This window comes from Macrobrachium rosenbergii, chromosome 8, assembly GCF_040412425.1.
Source record: "Macrobrachium rosenbergii isolate ZJJX-2024 chromosome 8, ASM4041242v1, whole genome shotgun sequence".
In the NCBI taxonomy this organism is placed as follows: Eukaryota; Metazoa; Arthropoda; class Malacostraca; order Decapoda; family Palaemonidae; genus Macrobrachium; species Macrobrachium rosenbergii.
In genome coordinates, this window is record NC_089748.1 from 67,266,822 (window position 1) to 67,284,889 (window position 18,068).

At 36.3% G+C, this 18,068-nt stretch overlaps 1 protein-coding gene across 5 annotated transcripts in view; it reads right to left on the reverse strand.

Annotated features, from left to right (window-relative positions):
- Positions 1 to 18,068, reverse strand: part of Drat (Death resistor Adh domain containing target) — a 90,926-nt gene that overhangs the window by 38,054 nt on the left and 34,804 nt on the right. For all 5 annotated transcript variants that reach the window (XR_010853794.1, XM_067107912.1, XM_067107913.1 and 2 more), the window contains one exon: positions 6,292 to 6,428. Coding sequence is in view for 4 of the 5 variants with exons in the window: in XM_067107910.1 (XP_066964011.1) it covers positions 6,292 to 6,428 (137 nt within the window). In the remaining variant the exon portion in view is untranslated. The remainder of the gene's footprint in view (positions 1 to 6,291; positions 6,429 to 18,068) is intronic.

Here is an 18,068-nt window from a genome sequence, read left to right on the forward strand (position 1 = left end):
GTGTGATTAGGTCTTAAAGATGTGAATAATAAACTATACATGAGATCAATCACAAAGCTTAATTACAAGGAATTTGATATGTCGTAACTCAGGAGCCAGGTAATTGTGATCTACTTCTAGACCTCGGCGTGCAGCAGCAATCCGCTTTCTGATCAAGAGAGAAAGAATGTCAATGTACTCTAAAATGTATATTTAATTTAAATTTTGATGTGTTAAGATGGTAAAATTATCTTATCAGTTTTTTTGTGATTACATCTAATTACGATTCTTTCTTGATGAATGTCAAAATTCCCATTTATTCCCTTGAATAAAATTTCTAGTTTTCTTGAATACTTATTTTGATGTATTTCCCAGTTTCTATGAAAAAATGTTGATTGATTGTTTTGCTCCACAGAAGAAGTTTTTATTATATTAACTATAGCAATGAGTTTGTATAAATTAGTACATTGATATTTAAAGTAGTAAAACACCTTTTTCGCAAATTTTATCCATCTCTATAAAATTAAATGACGTCTGATTGCAGTGTTGTCAAACTTCTTCTTGTGGAGAATATGTGTTGTTTTCTTATTTGTAAGGGCACATGCCAGTAGTTTAAGCTTGCCTTCTGGACGAAACTCTTTTTTTTTTGTATGTTGGGTTACGATTAAACAACTTAATGTTTGTGTTTTAGTTGATGGTTTGTTACGTAACCCTGTAGTTTTGTAGATGTGACAACTGTGCTATCAATATACTGCTCCTGAGTTTTCTTCCAGGGTGAGAACATGAAGCTCTGCCTGTTTCGCAGCAAACTCCCAGAAAGGCAAGTTGTAGAAGAAATTCTCGTAAAAATCCAGCCCCATCACCTCGTGAACTGTCGTCGCCATTGCAGTAATTTCTTCATAAGAATATTCTGAAATCCCCCCCCATTTTTGGCCATTTATGTTTTCCTCTATCGAAGTAACGTAACGTTTTGTCAATTTTTGCAGTAATATGTTAATGTTTTCTTGCTTCTAATGTAACTTGGATGATTGTTGTGTCCTTTAACCCTTTTATATCTGCATAAACTTATCAATCACTGAGGGCACATGAGCCCGATGTGTCTGGGATCACCCAAAAATAATTATTTCGAAAATTCAGCAAAAAGATTGTTTCCAACAACTTCATTTTGCTGTCATTTTTCTAAATGTTTATATTTTCTGGTGGAATAGTCAGAATAAGAGTCCCAGCCCTCTAAACAAAAATGTGAGTTATTTAACTCCTCAAAAAAATCTTTACTTATTTTCATATTTTCGTTCGTAACCCAAAAATATGAATGTCAGGTTGAATGAAATTTTTTATGAGAAGGCCAACAAAATTCTCTAAATATCGACATATAAAAGACTGGAAAACGCATAAAGCTGGTGAAAAAATTTGTTGTATAAATGGCAAGAAACAGAGCGCTCTGCCCGGCGTTACTTAAAAATTTAAATTTATTAAAATTTTTTTGAAGATGACAAATCTGAAGCTTTATTTTTCAAGTTTTAGAAATTACTTTTGCAAATTACGAAAATGTCACATTGAAGAACTCATATTTTGCATTTTGGTAACTAAAACTGTCAAGAGTTTCAGTTCAGACTTATAAATTGATTGAAAAAAAAAATGTTACGTTGTCAACCTTAGATCGTAGCTCAAAAGCTATAAATTAGGAATGGATTATTTTTTAAGAAGCCAACAAAATTCATTAAATTGATATATAAAACAATGAAAAATTGATTAAGTACCAGTCTGGTACCAATTTTATAGAAAGATGCAAAATAGCCATTGTACCATGGCCTTCCATGAAATTATCACTAGAAAAAGTTTTTGAAGAGGTATAATCATGCTTTTTCTTTTTCATAGACTTTCCTGTTTTTCTTAAAAATCAATAGAGAAAGGCTCAGAATAAAAGTTGTTGGGTGGCTTATCAGGAAAGCACCTCCTTCTTTACCTATTCTTTCCTTCTAGGTTTTTTATAATTTCTAAATCCATCCAGACTATCGTTCGTCAGCTCAAAAGCTATATACCTTAGGTGAGTTTCTTATTTTTTATTACAAACCAGCAAATTCCACTTGTCTAAATTGCTTTTGGCACTTTTTTTAAAACAATTGAAAAACGATTAATGTACAGTTGGTGAAACAATTTTAGAAAAGGGTAAAACAAATAATGTTGTTGTTGCCCGATTATTATTGAAAATTATCGCTCTGAAAAAGTTTTTACTAAGAGCCCTATCTCGAGTTATTTTTCTAATTTGCTGCTAATTTTATTTGTTAATTCTTTCAGAAAATTGAGCTGAGCCCCATGAATAAAGTGAGTCAAGAAAAATGGCTTTGGTACTTTATTCAAATTTGACGTTATCAATTTTCTTGATTTGATGTTTTTATCTGAGACACTTGTAACATTAACAAGTCAAGCTTGAGCTTTAACAGTTTGATGGCCCTGAATAATTTTTTTATCATCATAATAAAATTCCTAAATATTGACATGTACAAAATGGAAAACGAATAAGTCCAGTTGGTGAAAAAATTGATAGAATAGTTGAAACATGTAGTTCTTGGTTTTAAGATTTTCAGTAAGTTCAGCATGTTTACATATTTGATGATTACCGCAATCCAAATATCCATGATTCTATATGATGTATGACTGTCTCTCTTGGAGAGGATTAGTATGGCTCAGTCAGAGGATTCAAAACCTTCATTTGTTATTTGTGGAGACTGCAATGCAAAGTTTCATTTTGAACGTTAATTCAAATTCCAAAGATCAGCAAAACCAGTCTGCTCTTGAGTTCTGTGTATTGTTTGTCCACCTCTAAAACTATGCATATTTATGGCCAGAATGAACCTATTTTCACAGATGTTCCAAGAAAATTCTCAAATATCTGCAAGTATAAAAACAATTTCAAACACCATGCCACTGATTGATGAAAAACCTGATCAAAAGTGGGTAAACTAATGCCACCTCTGGCAAAACGGTCTAGTGAAATCTATCGCTAGGATCATTTTTTTGAAGAGCTTGTCGGCATTTTTTCAGATCGCTACATAAATATACAAAAATCCCAGAGGAAGGGTTGAAATAAATGCTGATGGCTAAGAAAAAATGTCCTGGTAAGAGTCAACAGTTTCATTTTGACAAATGACCAGCCATGGTTTGAAATATAAAAAATGTTATCATTGCAACATTATCGTGGAGCTCAAAATTGTTCACAGTTGGAATGAATTGTTTTATTATTTATGAGAAAGCAAAAAATTCTCTAAATATCGATATATGATAATGAAAAATAATTTCAGAGCCCTGGACCAAAAATCCAGACATTATCTATCTTTAACAAATTTCCGCTCGTTTTACCATTCCAAAAACTAATGGATGATGGAAGACTGTTCTCGACTGGCCCTTTATGTAAACAGCGTGAACTGCTTCATCAAGCTTTTAAGGATAAGCAATCAGCCTAGGATGTTCCTCTCCCTGCGATCACTTGTCATCCCTGAACCTATTCTTAAAAATCAACATTTTTGCTCTAGGGAACTAAAAATTTTTGAATAATCTTCAGCTGGGATACCAAAAGAGTCCAATAATGTAATCTCTTCATTTTGTTTTTAAAAAATGTAAGTTTCGAGAGAGTGTTGTCTCCCAAGATTAGTAGATTTCTATAGATTTTATAAGTCGATGTAGTATCTTTGTGGGCAAGTGCAAGGCTTAGTGTCAGTGCCTGTTCCAAAGTATGCATTATCTATGGAAACCACCACTGCAGTAAATAAAAAATTTACTCTCCTGTGCACTCCAAAATTGCCGAAAGACTTTATTTTTTAAAATTACGCCACTAGACAAGAAGAACTGGGTATGTGCGTAATATAAGGGACAATTAGATGATATTAAATATTAATTATATGTGTTAAACATTGTCTTTTAGATTTGTCAACCCGTTTGGCATCAGAAAAAATTGATGCAGGGTTTTGGTGTTGATTGTTTTCAAATGCACTTTTTGGAAAAAGAACTGCTTTCGACTTCATGGTAAATTTAAGCACTTATTAGTAAAACCTCAGAATCTTGGGTGGGTGGATATGTTTCAAAGTTAGGGCAGGAGGGCTTATTGAATGTGAAATCGCTGTTGGCCTGGAAAATAAGTTTCAGTATGCTGATGATGAAAGCTTGCAGATGGGTTTAAAATGACTCCCAGTTATGGTGGCTGTCCATTTTCTCAATCATGCATTCAAGTGCCTTTGTCAAGGTCGGTATTGCAGTGAGGTATGAGGCTGAACCCGCCTAAAACTGAAAAACAAAATTGATTAGCAGATCTTTTACAGATTTTCCACCCCATCCTCCCCCTCATGTGGGTGAGACTCTGCTGAATGAATCTGAAGATTTAACTATTCTTTATAATTTTTGACTCACATCTTACTTTTTAATTAGTGAAAATGGGAAGCGCCAAGAATTCGAAACTTAGGTCCTCGTTTGCAAGGCCTCATATATTTATAAGTGATTCTTGTGAACCTGTTTTATGATTGATTTGTACTTTTCTGTATTTCACATTTGTTCTTTGTTTTCTGTCTGCTTCAGCCACCACTCTTTTTAGGTATATGTGGTTTGGTCTAGATTAAGCCAAATTATTATATTGTTATGCTTGGAACCTGCGACGGATTCCAGTAAAATTTTCATTTAGGTATTTCAATCAGAGATTTTCAATCTCACGATGCTTTTGTCCCCGCGTCAGATGTTTCCAAAGAGAACCAGATTCGCTTAAAAATCAAATATCTCAAATATTCTTGTTAAGCTTAACTACCAGTTCAGGCGACCTTTAGCTAATTAACGACTGTCTTTGGAGTTAGTTTCCTTGAGGATGTTACGTTCAATCTTGGAACAGGGCAAAAATTCAAGAAATTGCAATACATTACAACCAGTACAATTCTCTTTTTAATTTATATACTTTATATATATTTTTATCTATTTATATATATCCGTATATATATATTTTCTTTTTTATATATATATATATATATATATATATATCCCTTTACCTTATATATACTATACTATATATATATATATATACACACACACACACTGGACACTATAATTTATATATAATGGCCCCTATATATATATATATATATATATATATATATATATCTTCTATATAATAATAATATATGTATGTATAATGTGTGTATGTATAATAATAATAATGAATAATGAAAATATGGAATGTGATGAAAATATAAATAAAGGCCCCTACCATAAAGAAAGTGAAACAACAGAGTGGTGATTAAAATGAAATTGAGGATAGCACCACCCATTGTTTCACTTCCTTTAGTGAGTGCGGGTTTAAACTACACAAAACATTTAGAAATATATAATATATATATATATAATAATGTTATAGGGATATAGTCATATAGCTATATATATATAATATCTCCATATATTTATGTATATATACTGACATACATAACATTGTTAGGCGTGAACTGGTCCTTCAAAAAGTTTTTAAATTTTGGATTTTTAAACCATGGGAGGGCTTCTGCTGAATGTGTTCTGTAATCCAGCATTTCGGCAGTTCGGTGTTCTAAACCACTGAGCTTTATGCAGAGCCTTGCAAAGCCATCTTGAAGTCTAACTGGGCAAATTGAAAATGGGCTTCAATTGTAAAAATTCGTTTTAATCCAAATGTTTAGTGAGCAAGTGTTTGGTGAATATTTAATGAGTAAGTTTTTTACTGATCATAAAGTGTTTAGGGTTTTGAATGCATTACCTGTTGCACCCTCATTGTATTTCAATTATTAAACAAGGGAAGGAGAATTTCTGTCTGTCAGCGAAGTATAAATGTGCGAAATATTATTATCCACTTTGTTTTTTGCAATTATAACCAGCACAACCGGTTTTGATGCATTCTCAAACCAGTCTGTCTGAGCTAAGAGAGAGATACTGCACTACCAACCACCTGTTTATTTGCCACTGGTATTTTTTAACATGTTTACATAATATTCGTACAATCTGCAACCAAACCAAGATCTGCATCATATTTAACCAGGGTTTCTCCGCAAACATGAAAAGAAGCCCAGAAATGATATGGCCAACAAGCATTATTTGTTCACTGTCAGTAGAAAAAATATTTAAAAATAATTTTAATGCTATTTTCAACGTTGCTATGGATATTAAGAAAATGCATTTGCTCTGTACATGGTAAATGTAATCCTATCCTTTCCACGCTACTTCAAAAACAACAGTCAACATTACAGGATGTACCACGAAACCACCTCTGGCTGACTATGAATGGCTGAACTAAACGTTTTGACAATTTACCTTAACTCGGGCGCCCATCGGTGGCACATCTGGCATGGGCGTTTCGATGTTTAGATGCATTCCTAGGGTTTGCGAATGGCTCTCGTTACTCCCTTGTTTCAGTGAGTCTCGCCAGGTCTTCGCTGCTCCCACAGGCTCTGAAAAGATATGTAATGGAACTTGAAATTTCAGAATACAGTAATGTAATAATGAGGTTAAATGTTATAATGCTATGATGCAGCCAATGTCTTTTAGCGTCTCATGGTTCGCTGCATAGTACTGCAGCATTGCTAGTTCTGCCGTGTCAAGAGAAATCGTTTGCGATATGAATGTCTGACGTAAGTTTGTCCTGCGTTACTTTTTTCAAAGGGAAATAAGATAAAGACATTTACGCAGTTAATTGCAAATACATGTTTTCAGAGTGCGTAAGCACAACCATTTCATGAAAATTGGTTTCAAGTTCGGAATGGGTTCGCTCTATTAATCTTTACTAGGTTTACACAAATAATTAGCCTGACGGGTGATTTTATTTGTTAAATGTGCGCAAGGACCGCTAAGAATCGGTTTTCTTATACTATTCATGTATATTCGTTATGGATGATAGCACCAAAATGTAATTTCTATAAAACAATTTTCACCTATCAAGACAAAATTAAACATTTCATGTGGGAGTGGAAAAACTAGTTTCCATCCTAATGAAAAGAAAGACACTTAGGTACAATAAAAACAAATTAATAAAATGCTGCAAACGCCGAACAGCCAGCGTATAATCTTCCACCAAACTTGTTTGGCGAAGATATTCAAGAGGTTTTGCACAGTCGTCAATTCAGGACTAAACTGAAGCCTAATCCTGTTAGTGAAATAAGCGTTCGTCCGTTTTGGATGGTTTTGTATTTGTTCACGACGTTTTTACAGTTTGTCTATATATTGAAAGAAAACCGAGACTTTCTTTTTAACAATTGCAATCGACAGTTTTCATTTATTCTCTTATGCACGCACAAATATTGACGTCCACTTGCAAAAATACACAGGCTAAACGGTGCGGCGATGTTTGTAACTCCTGCGTCGGAAGGGTGTGGCAACTTTATAGACTCATTTGGTGTGTGATTCACTCTTCACGTTGCTTCTTTGGCATCGCATGACTGGGGATACACCAGCGCTCTGTTTGCTTCTTTTCCGTATGTATGTGTGTGTGTGTGTGTGTGTGTGTGTGTGCGTGTGCGTGTGCGTATGTAACGCCATAAAATTAGGCCACCTAGATGCGAAGATACATTAACGTGTGAAAAAAAAATTACTTGCTCTGTTTTACAGACATGGCATGTTTTTATAACCATGAATGTGATGTTCCCTCGCGAGCACCCAGTAAAATTCAGGACGTTAGGTATGGCGTTAGGGGCTAACTGGTGTAAAAATGAATTCACTTCTAATCTTCCATCTGCCAATAAACAACAAACGCTCTTCACATAGGTCTGAAAACCTTGACGGAAACTGACGAAGTAGAAAATTAAATCCTGGAACCTTGGATAAACTGAACCAAAATATATTATGAGAGGTAAAAGACAATGTTCTTTGCCACACGGCAGAACAAACCAGGGGCGTCATTTCAGATTTTTGATGGGGGGGAGGGGGCGACGGCGGTTTGGCAAATGGAGCGAGCCTGATCACCTGGTTTTTATTTATTTTGAGCTATTTTATGTGCTTTTTGAATCGCATAAAATGGATAGATAGATAGACAGATATAACTTAATGTGATGACACATTTGAATTTCGGTAGAAATAATGGAAAACCAGCTGCTGTTACTTCTTGGGGCTTGGTGGGGGTGAGGGGGGGGCAAGTTGAGGCTTGGGGGCCAACTTGAATCTTGGGGGGCAGTTGCCCCCCTAAATGACGCCCCTGGAACAAACGTGCATATACAGTAGATTAGATTAACCACAAATAACATCTACCGCCGTCATTATCGCTAGGAAAAATGGCACGGTTAAACAATATTTCAGGATGAATTCCTCACCATCAAAAGGGTATAAACTAATAGAGCTCGTTGCTTGAAACCGCAAAAGCGACCTTGAAAGACGTTCACGGAGAACTCGTCATCAGTTCCTTCTTTCATGACCTTGAATCACTTTCGAAATCTGAATTTACCCATTTTTCCATCAATGCTAGATCGTTTAATAGTTTATGAATCGGCTTGTAACTGACCTGGTTGCTGAATGACAAACTAAAAACGTAATGCAAACAGCTTTAGACAAAGGAGAATTATGGGGTATCAAAATGTTTCTGGTTTGTTTTTCATGTTTGCTAACTAATAACGTCTACTTCTCTTGGCTTAACTTTTCTGCGATCATTAAATTTTCATTATACTACGTTATAGTTATTTATCTATACACTCGACATTTTAGACACGATACGGTATCATGACGTATTTTTATAAGATAAAACTGAAGTTCTGTCGTCCCCAGTGGCCTCCAACCTTCTTCAAATACGCTCGTTGCTCCCAAACATTCTGGCATGCCATCTACCACCTGCATCTCTAAGCAGGTGTGTTGTTTGTTGTTCTGGCAAGAGTTCTTGTTCTTTGAGTATTCCTTACCTATTGCACAAGCGGATAAGCCATAATAGTATGCTATACATAAACGTAATCACGGTACATGGCAATCATACTTATCTAACGAAAGGCTAATAAAGTAAAGGTAAACATATCTGTCTTGAATTCTGTCAGAAGATCCTCACTGAGGGTCAACGTGATATCAGCGTGGTGTCAGGATCTGTTATTGTAAGGCAGTACACAAGCTGACAGGTGGCATCTTTTCGATTAGCAAACCGGTCTGTCCGGTTCCACAACGTTCTCTCTCTCTCTCTCTCTCTCTCTCTCTCTCTCTCTCTCTCTCTCTCTCTCTCTAATCAATGCATACTGATGAAGTAAACATTCTTTCTCCTTGACTCTGCGAAATAAAATCATGTGAGACGTCGTACAATTACAGATTAATATTACCAGTACTTTTTTTATTTAAAGTGAAAAGTATTAAAAAATGAAGTCACCATAAGTACTTTTGGTCGTCTGGACAGTTGAATATGAAGAAACAATGCTATAACGTCAACACATTATTCCTTACCTTTCTTGCATTGATAACAAAAAGTTAACGGATACATCATTCAGGAACCCGCCCCCGCATCTTCTACTCAGATAACATATTCAAAAGAATTTCTGTACAGTTCATGACCAGTATCTTGGATTAAGTTCTTCGGAAGGATTAGACATTAGAGCATACGGTTTCCTAACGTGATAAGCTTTAGAATTCGGGACAGGGACGTGTGCATTACGCCACCGGATGTTATGTTTACAATAATATGCACTGTTGTACATTTATATAATATATACATACATATACACACACACACACACACATATATATATATAATATATATATATATATATACATATCATATATATACACACACACATACACATACACATATATATATATATATACATATATATATATATATATATATATATATATATATATATATATATATATATATATTTAGTGGCTCTTTATCTTCAGCTATATCTCATTAAAAGGCCCGCTCTAGGGTAGCATGGATCGCGAGTGATTGTTGTATTCTTGTTTTTACGTTTCTTAGGAACTGTCCTAACTGTCTTAAAAGCTATGGTTCTCTCTGCTTAAAAGGTAATAATTTCTTTTAGGGGTCTTATTTCTGAATGTTTGTCTTTGGTTTTCTTAGTTTTATTTATCCCCTTAGGTTATAAAATATTTTCACCTGTAATTCTTAATGGGTGTTGTTACCGAGTCTATCTGAGGGAGATGTCAATAAACTTTCTGAGTCCCAAAATTTAGACTTTGATTCCGTTCGTTCTTATTAGCGACACTTCACACTATCACCAATCATTCTCCTTCTCTCTCTCTCTCTCCCTTTATAACTATTTTCTCCCCTTGAATCTATTTTCTACTGCTGTCTGCTTCTGTCTTACCCTAATAAAGTATCTTTCTCTGTGACGTCATAGCTCTGTGGTGTAGCTATGACTATGTACGTTTTTTTCCCGTGTTTTCACTTCCATACGTCCGTTTCATTAAATTTCATATGTTGACGGACTTTTAAGTTATCGTTTGATTAGTCACTTATAACGCATATGGGTTCCCGACATCTCGGCGTCAACCGGCCGCCCATAGTACGTTTTGGAGGACAGGGCCCCTTTCATTCCGTGACCTTTGGCCTCCAATAATGGACTCACTAAAGACGCTGACTTTGCATTGTCGCTCTACGACCAAACACCATTTAGAATTTTAGATCGACGCCACACCACGGTTTTTAGATATATTTACAATGTTTTCATCTCTGTTATATATATATATATATATATATATATATATATATATATATATATATATATATATATTATATATATATATATATATATATATTGTTTCGTGTAGGGTCTTGGCTGATCATTTATTGTTCGATTTACGTAATTTTCACGGCCCTGCAAACCAAGAATACACGTAACCTGCCACTTGAAGACAAGAGTTAACCTCAAAGACAGTCGTTAATTAGCCCAAAGGTCGCCAGTTAAGGGTAATTAACCTTTAACAAAGAATATTCAAAGGAATAAAGACTTTATAATAAACGTCCTCCAACTGTGGACGCATACAAGAATCTCTACTCGTTAAGATGAATTTAGATTTCAAACGCAATGGTTCCTCCAAACAATTGAACGCTAGGCAGAAGAGAGCTTCGAGACTTAAACTGATTTGCTTACCCTAAATCCTAGGTATTTTACTGGAATAACGGGGTTGAAGCTAACAATATAATAATTTGGCTTAATCTAGACTTCGTGAACACATATACCGTAAGTGGTGGCTGAAGGAGGAACAAAGGAAATTTGAAATACAGAAAACAAAGGATAAAAGAATGGGCGAAGTTTTGAACAAAAAGCGACTTTACCTTAGGACGAACGTTGTGCACATCAACGACCGACGAGGAGTCCTTGCAATTGTTTCTTCACTTCACTAATAGAATAATAGACAAAGAAAGGGGAAGAGGTCCAACTGGACGTGTTCTCTCCAAAGCTTGTTCTCTCTCCTGTTCCTGACCGGCCTAGGTCAGAACAGTCACCCTAGGCGTCCGCGTTCTGTTAAAAACATTCGCCAAGAGACAGGTAGAAAGGAAAAAAGGACCTTAGGACCACCTATTTTTAAGGCTGATATGGAATTTTCCTATAGGGGGAAAAATGGCTAAATGCTACCTATCCCTCCCAACGGACGTTAAAGTTTGAACTGAAGACGCTCCCATATAGACAACATCTTTTCCCGGTCTCGGTCAGGTTGATATTATTTACAATCAAAAGTTACGAGGGCGAACAGCAGTAATATTTATAAAAATATATATTTATATATATATATATATATGTATATATTGTAATATATATATGTATATATTATATGTGTGTGTGTGTGTGCGAATTTGGTTACATAAACACTGCAACACCTTTTCCAGGAGTACCAAGGTAGCCATATATACTCGAATTAGAAAATATGCAACGCAAATATATTTGAGCATACATCTGAAGATACACGTGGAAGGCATTACGGTATTATGCAATGCAGATCAAGGTCCAGAGAGAGGCGATTAATTACATGAATAATTCTGATCTTCCTAAAGGTAGGTTTTGCTTGGCGCGATTATTGCTCAACGATGACCGTTCATGGATTAACGATGATCGTCAAACGATTTTTAGAGCACTAATTTGCATGTTTTTCAATTAGGCTATTTTGCTTTGAACGATTGACGGTAGACGTTCAAAGCAAAACAGCTTAATTACAAACAGGCAAATTAGTGCTCTAAAAATCGTGAGCGATCATCGTTGAGCGATAATGGCACCAAGCAAAGCCTACCTTAAAGAAGAGAAAACACCACTTGTAACTAGATTTCCAAGAGGGGCGCGCAGTTCTTAGCCGATATTGAATGTTTGTGTAAATTATGCATGCATGCAGATGCGAACCGAGAGAAAATGCTATTGAAAATATCAAATAAAGAACAAAACTGCCCAGAGTTACGAAGTAATGATCAGCTGATGGTGTTCATCACACTTAATTACTTTTCCCCTGACAATATTATTCATCGAAACCCACCAAGTTAAGTGTGGCCAAAGTATAGAAGTAACGAATCTAACAAAATACTCCCATTTTTTTAGCTTTTAGAAACCTTCCGAAGCTTGGTGCAAGGGTAAGTTTTAAATAAATCAAACCATCTGAGACTCAGAGCTTCTAAATTGTCTTTAAGACGTCTTTATAAAGTACTTGACTCACAAAGTCCTATGAGTCAGCATCAAGTCCGTGTTTTCGTAAGGGGACAAACCCGGTCATTTTCCGGTATTTCTTGTGAAAAACCTTGACTTTGGCCTTTCAGCGTCCCTCTCGCAGCTCTTTAAGCTTCATATTTTTAGCACTTTATTACTGTATTTGGAATGTAGCCTACCTACGTTGTGCTGAAACACCAGAGTCCTGTTATATTTGTCGTATAATAAAAATTGAAATGTCATTATCCTTGGATCCTGTGTCCCAAAGTTCCTGGTCCTTTGAGTATCCAACAATGATGTAAGAAACTGATTTTATAAAAAAAAATTTCCATACGCCTACACGAACGCTGTTTTATTATTATTCTTATTTATTGGTCCATGGTGGACTAAGACTACTTCTACCATTTGTTAGTTAAATTACAGGATTTAATTGCATACCATTTGTTAGTTAAATTAGCGCATTTAATTGCATACCATTTGTTAGTTAAATTAGAGTATTTAATTGCAAAGTATACTGGTTCTCGTCGTATGTTCACTATTTCTATTATCACTGACCGTTTTAAGCTTATTTCAACTGCCTTTCCACGAAATGAACTTGTGATTCTAAAAGCAACATTACACATCATAGAATGCTTCCATCAAGCACCCTTACGACTTATTTTACCATTGTTTAAAATCAATGAATTGCAATTAGTGTTCACATTGAAAATAGTATGGAAATGTTATTTTCATTTTACTATAATTAATTACATTATTTTTCACTAATTTCATTATTATTATTAAGCATCATCGTGAATTGCTAATTTTATCTTTATAGTTTACAAACTAAATTAACTGTGCTGACTTGGCTATCTTTTATTATATATTTTTTCCTATTATTATTATTCTTTAACTACTTTTCGAGATGGAGCCTTTCGGCTAGTAAATGTTTTCAGTTTCCAAGTGGGAAAGAAGTCTGGCTACAATGTGATGATGGCATATAATTTAATACGGCTCTATTGAATTTAAATTAAGCATTGCTAGATAGCTTAAACATCTGAATAAAATCCTCGGTAATCAGCATTCTAATTCTCTCATAACTAGCTAACTGTTTCTTCACATTAGTCAAAACTAGAAGCCATTGTTCTTGCGCAGATTATTTAGTAATACCTAGACAAAACTGGTTCCAGCTTATGGCCCTGGAATCCTTGGAACGAACCCAATACAGACTGAAAGCGCACAACAAATATTTGTCATCTTTTAAGTGCCTTTCTGGCATTTGCCACTACTGTATATCATTTACAATGATCCACGATCTTTCTGGTATTTACCACTGTCTTAATATTTGCTTCCATGTTACACGTATTTTGTCTCAAGACATTTACTATTAATTTACAGAACAAATCTTTTCAAGAAGGAAAGAAAAAGCGCTTTCTAATTCGTTTATTTATTTGTCTTTGAAAAATCTATTTTCCTTAACCTCACAGACTGCTGTACTTTGTTTCTGGCCTTTACACGTTCAATGATGCCTGAAGCCCGCCACTCCCCCTCCACACACACAGTACCCACTCCCCAACCCCTAGCCCCTACTATCCCCCTTCCCCTAAAAATGTACCTGTACTCAGTCTTGTGTGGTGAAAAGTCCAGGCTTCTTTAGGCGTTACTGCAACAAACACGACAAGCAGACATACGGGAAACGATAAGTTAACTGCGTGAATGGAAGTGAAACATTCTTAATAAGAATTCCATGGAAAAATAAACTAGCTGTTGCCAAGAGCAGAGCAACCTCCACGATACATGCAACCCGGTAGTCTTATCGATTCTTCACTAGCTCATGAATGACATACACCTTATCAAAAATGTATGTCACCCTTGAATATTTCTTATCACATGACGTCTCAATCCAGTTGGAGGTGCGGCTCGTGGCACGTACTTCAAGTATCCTAATGTTCTTTCAGGAATCGCTTTTCTGGTTATTTTTTACTGATTTTTTATGTAATGACAAACTACAAGAAAAAAAATCTTGTACACAAAACATTAAAGCACTTATTCAAAGACGATGCACTGAAAGACGCCAGGAAGAACGGTTTCTTTTTATAGCACAGTTGCCCAGTCTAGTTCTAACTGAACATTGACGGCTAAAACAGCCACTATCCTGTCGTTTCTTGCTTCCTCCCTTAACTCGACAGTGGTGGTGGTGGTGGTAATTTATACTCGGCGCAGGCTTTGTGCTTTCGCTACCTTTAGCGAGTTCGAATTTCGTGATCTTTCCGTGTGTTCGTGCTGGCAAAGTTTTAAACCTTGTCCTACTTGAGCAGCTATTGCTTTATTGTTCCGTGTCGTATGATACTTAATCCTAAAGGTGACCATCATGACCTGTTTAGACTGTTAAGGTCACTATCATCGACCTGTTTTGACTCTTAAGGTCACTACCATCGTATATGACGCTGAGAGGAATTAATTTTAACAAGTCACGCAATATACTTTAGATGACTGAACGAAGTCTGTCAGTGCATATACGTCAAGTGGAACAGAATGAACCTGCCCTATAGACTTGAGAGAGTGACCAGAGTGGATCAGGATGCTCGCAAAAAACTAGTGTTTGAGAAGTCAAATGAAGTGCAGGAGAAAAATAAGCAAGAGATCCATTTCTCTTCCATTTCCATGACTCATTCCTCTATTTTTTCATCCCCATCACCTTCAGTCCTCTTCTGCTGATGGCACTTTTTCTCAATTGCCTCATCTTCATCTATTAATTCGAGTCGTGTGAGTTTATCTGACTGGAATGGGATCCTTGATTTTATAAAATTCAAGGTCTATAATGCACAGTTTCTTCTTATTTCTCCGCCTCCTCTTTTATCTGGTACTTCAGTCAACTTAGATGAAAATAAGTTAACCTACCAGTATTGTAGGAATTGGAATTGGAATATTTAGGCCAAGCGCTGGGACCTGTGAGGTCATTCAGCTCTGAAAATAATGTTGAAACAACTGTCAGGAGAGGGTGGAAAGTATGATGGAAGAAAGATAATATGAATGGAGGTATAGTAAAAGGAATGAAAGGGGTTGCCGCTAAGGGACGTTGCAAAGAACCTAAAGTACTGCCTACAGTGCACCGCGTGAGGTACACTGACGGCATTACCACCTACGGTGATCAGTATTGTAGGTGCCCAGGTTGCTTTCCATTTTTCTTGGAGAGATAACATCGTTCATAGCACTAATTGTGACTAAAGAATGATCTGTATTTTCTTCAAATGACGTTGCACGCATTCTTCCCCGTCTGGAGGATTGTTTTCTTGTTTCTCTTTCCTCGGCAGGCCTGCATCTAAGGCAATTCATTTGATCTCTCTCTCTCTCTCTCTCTCTCTCTCTCTCTCTCTCTCTCTCTTCGGTCACCTCTGCGTCGGCTTACAAGGTTCAGTGACTAATTCTTTCCTTACCTCTTCTTTGGGCCTAGGCTAGACAAGTACATTAGGATGCTGGTCCCCCCTTGACTTTGCTTTTAAAAATATATGTTGGTTTTTGTCATAGTCATGTTAATTTTCAGTAAAATATTGCACTGCTCCTACTGATAATAACTGTAAATCTGGATGAATTAAACTAAGCTTTCCTATTGATAAATTTCACTGTATTTTCCTCTTTTATATGACTGCAGCCAGTAAAAGTCAAATCGTTTATTATGAAATATTTTCAATCTGTAACTTGTGCCCAGATATGAATTACCCCAACTTTGTCAAGTAGTTCAAATACTGTATGGTTTCATCGTTAAACCTTAGCAAAAAACTGACAAATTCTTGTAGCTTTGCCACACGTACGTGGCTCTCAAAAATTCTCTCTCTTCACAGACTAATCTTATCTGATAAAGAAGAAAGTCCATAAAGCCGTAATCTTATCTACTTGATTTAAGTTAATACAACATTCTTCGGCTAAAACATATGAAATGACCTAACCGAGAGTTTACAAGAGACATTATCAGTATTAAAGCTGGATATGCATATGCATCATGAACGTAAGGCTAATCGATAAAGCCATCACCATTTCTCTAAAAACATTGTGTGTGTGTGTGTGTGTGTGTGTGTGTGTGTGTGTGTGTGCGCGCGCGCGCGCCTCTCCTTGCTTTTAATATAATCGGCAAAAACCGTAATTCGAATATTCTTCTTCTTCTTCTTTTTCTTTTAACGTGCTTTTTATTCCCATTTTTGTATGGGGTAAGCACGATGCCTTTCTTTTGAAGGACTTTTGATTTGGCTTTAGGGTAGACCTGTGGTCTCGATCGGCTGCCCTGCCTGACATCGCTTAGACCCCGGTACGTATGTTTCATGTATCATATTTCTCCCCAGCAGCGAGAAGTTATTGCGCGGGTATGGCGAGAGTTCGAGACGTGTGAGATGTTTTGTTATGTTTTTAGAAGGTGTTGTAGTGGCTTTGTTTTGTGTGTGTATTTAGTCTGTAACATCCATTTGCTTTTTAAGCATATGCGCCCCAGATTCCTTCCGATTCTCCTTAGAAGATAGAATTTAGGAAAAAGGCCAAGCGCTGGACCCATCAGGTCATTCAGCGCTGAAACGGCAATTGACAGTAAAAAGGTTTGAACAGGAGGAAAACCTCGCAGTTGCACTATGAAACAACTGTTAGGAGAGTACGATGGAAGAAAGTAAGACGGAGGTTCAGTAAAAGGAATAAAAGGGGGTTGCAGTTAGGGGCCGAAAGGACACTGCACAGAACCTTAAGCAATGCCTACAGTGCACCGCATGAGGTGCACTGACGGCACTAACCCCCTACGGGATCTGAATCTTCTTCAATATACCATTCATAAGCAGTAGAGCACAGAGGACTACGAAGTCGAAGAGAGAGAGAGAGATTCTTTTAAATAAGAGCCACGAAATTTTTATTTCTTCTCAGAAGTGAACTACCCATAAACCATGAAATTCATAAACATCTGAACTGGCAACCAACGGCGGATATTGAGCTCGCCAAAAAGGAACCAGACTGCACGGCGCCTACTGGTTACCAACCCTCACCTAACACTCCCCCTCTCCCCACCCCCCGCACCTTGAATATTAATCTTCTTCTCTAAGTAAAGCTGCACGTTTTTATAAAGTCTGTCGATTTATAAAAATAGCATCGAAGTCATTTAACTCTCGTTTAATTGTTCAATATTCTTTGGTCCATAATTGCAGGATAAAAATCTATTATCAATGCGAAACCAAAAATAATTGAAAAACTATCTCCAGTCACTGCTAGGAGCATCTGCAGGTTGAAGAACATGGCTCAGGATAAGCAATAGCAAGGGCAATCATCTTTAATTAATCTTGATTAGTTAATGACAAGTTATAAAGGCCTCTGCACATAAATGTCCTTGGACAGATTGGCATTCTGTACAGCATACTCGTTACAGAGTTGTTGGTTTCTATAATTTCGGTATCTCGTGGACATTCATAGATGTAGCGAGGCAGACTGTGGAAGAGAGAGAGAGAGAGAGAGAGAGAGAGAGAGAGAGAGAGA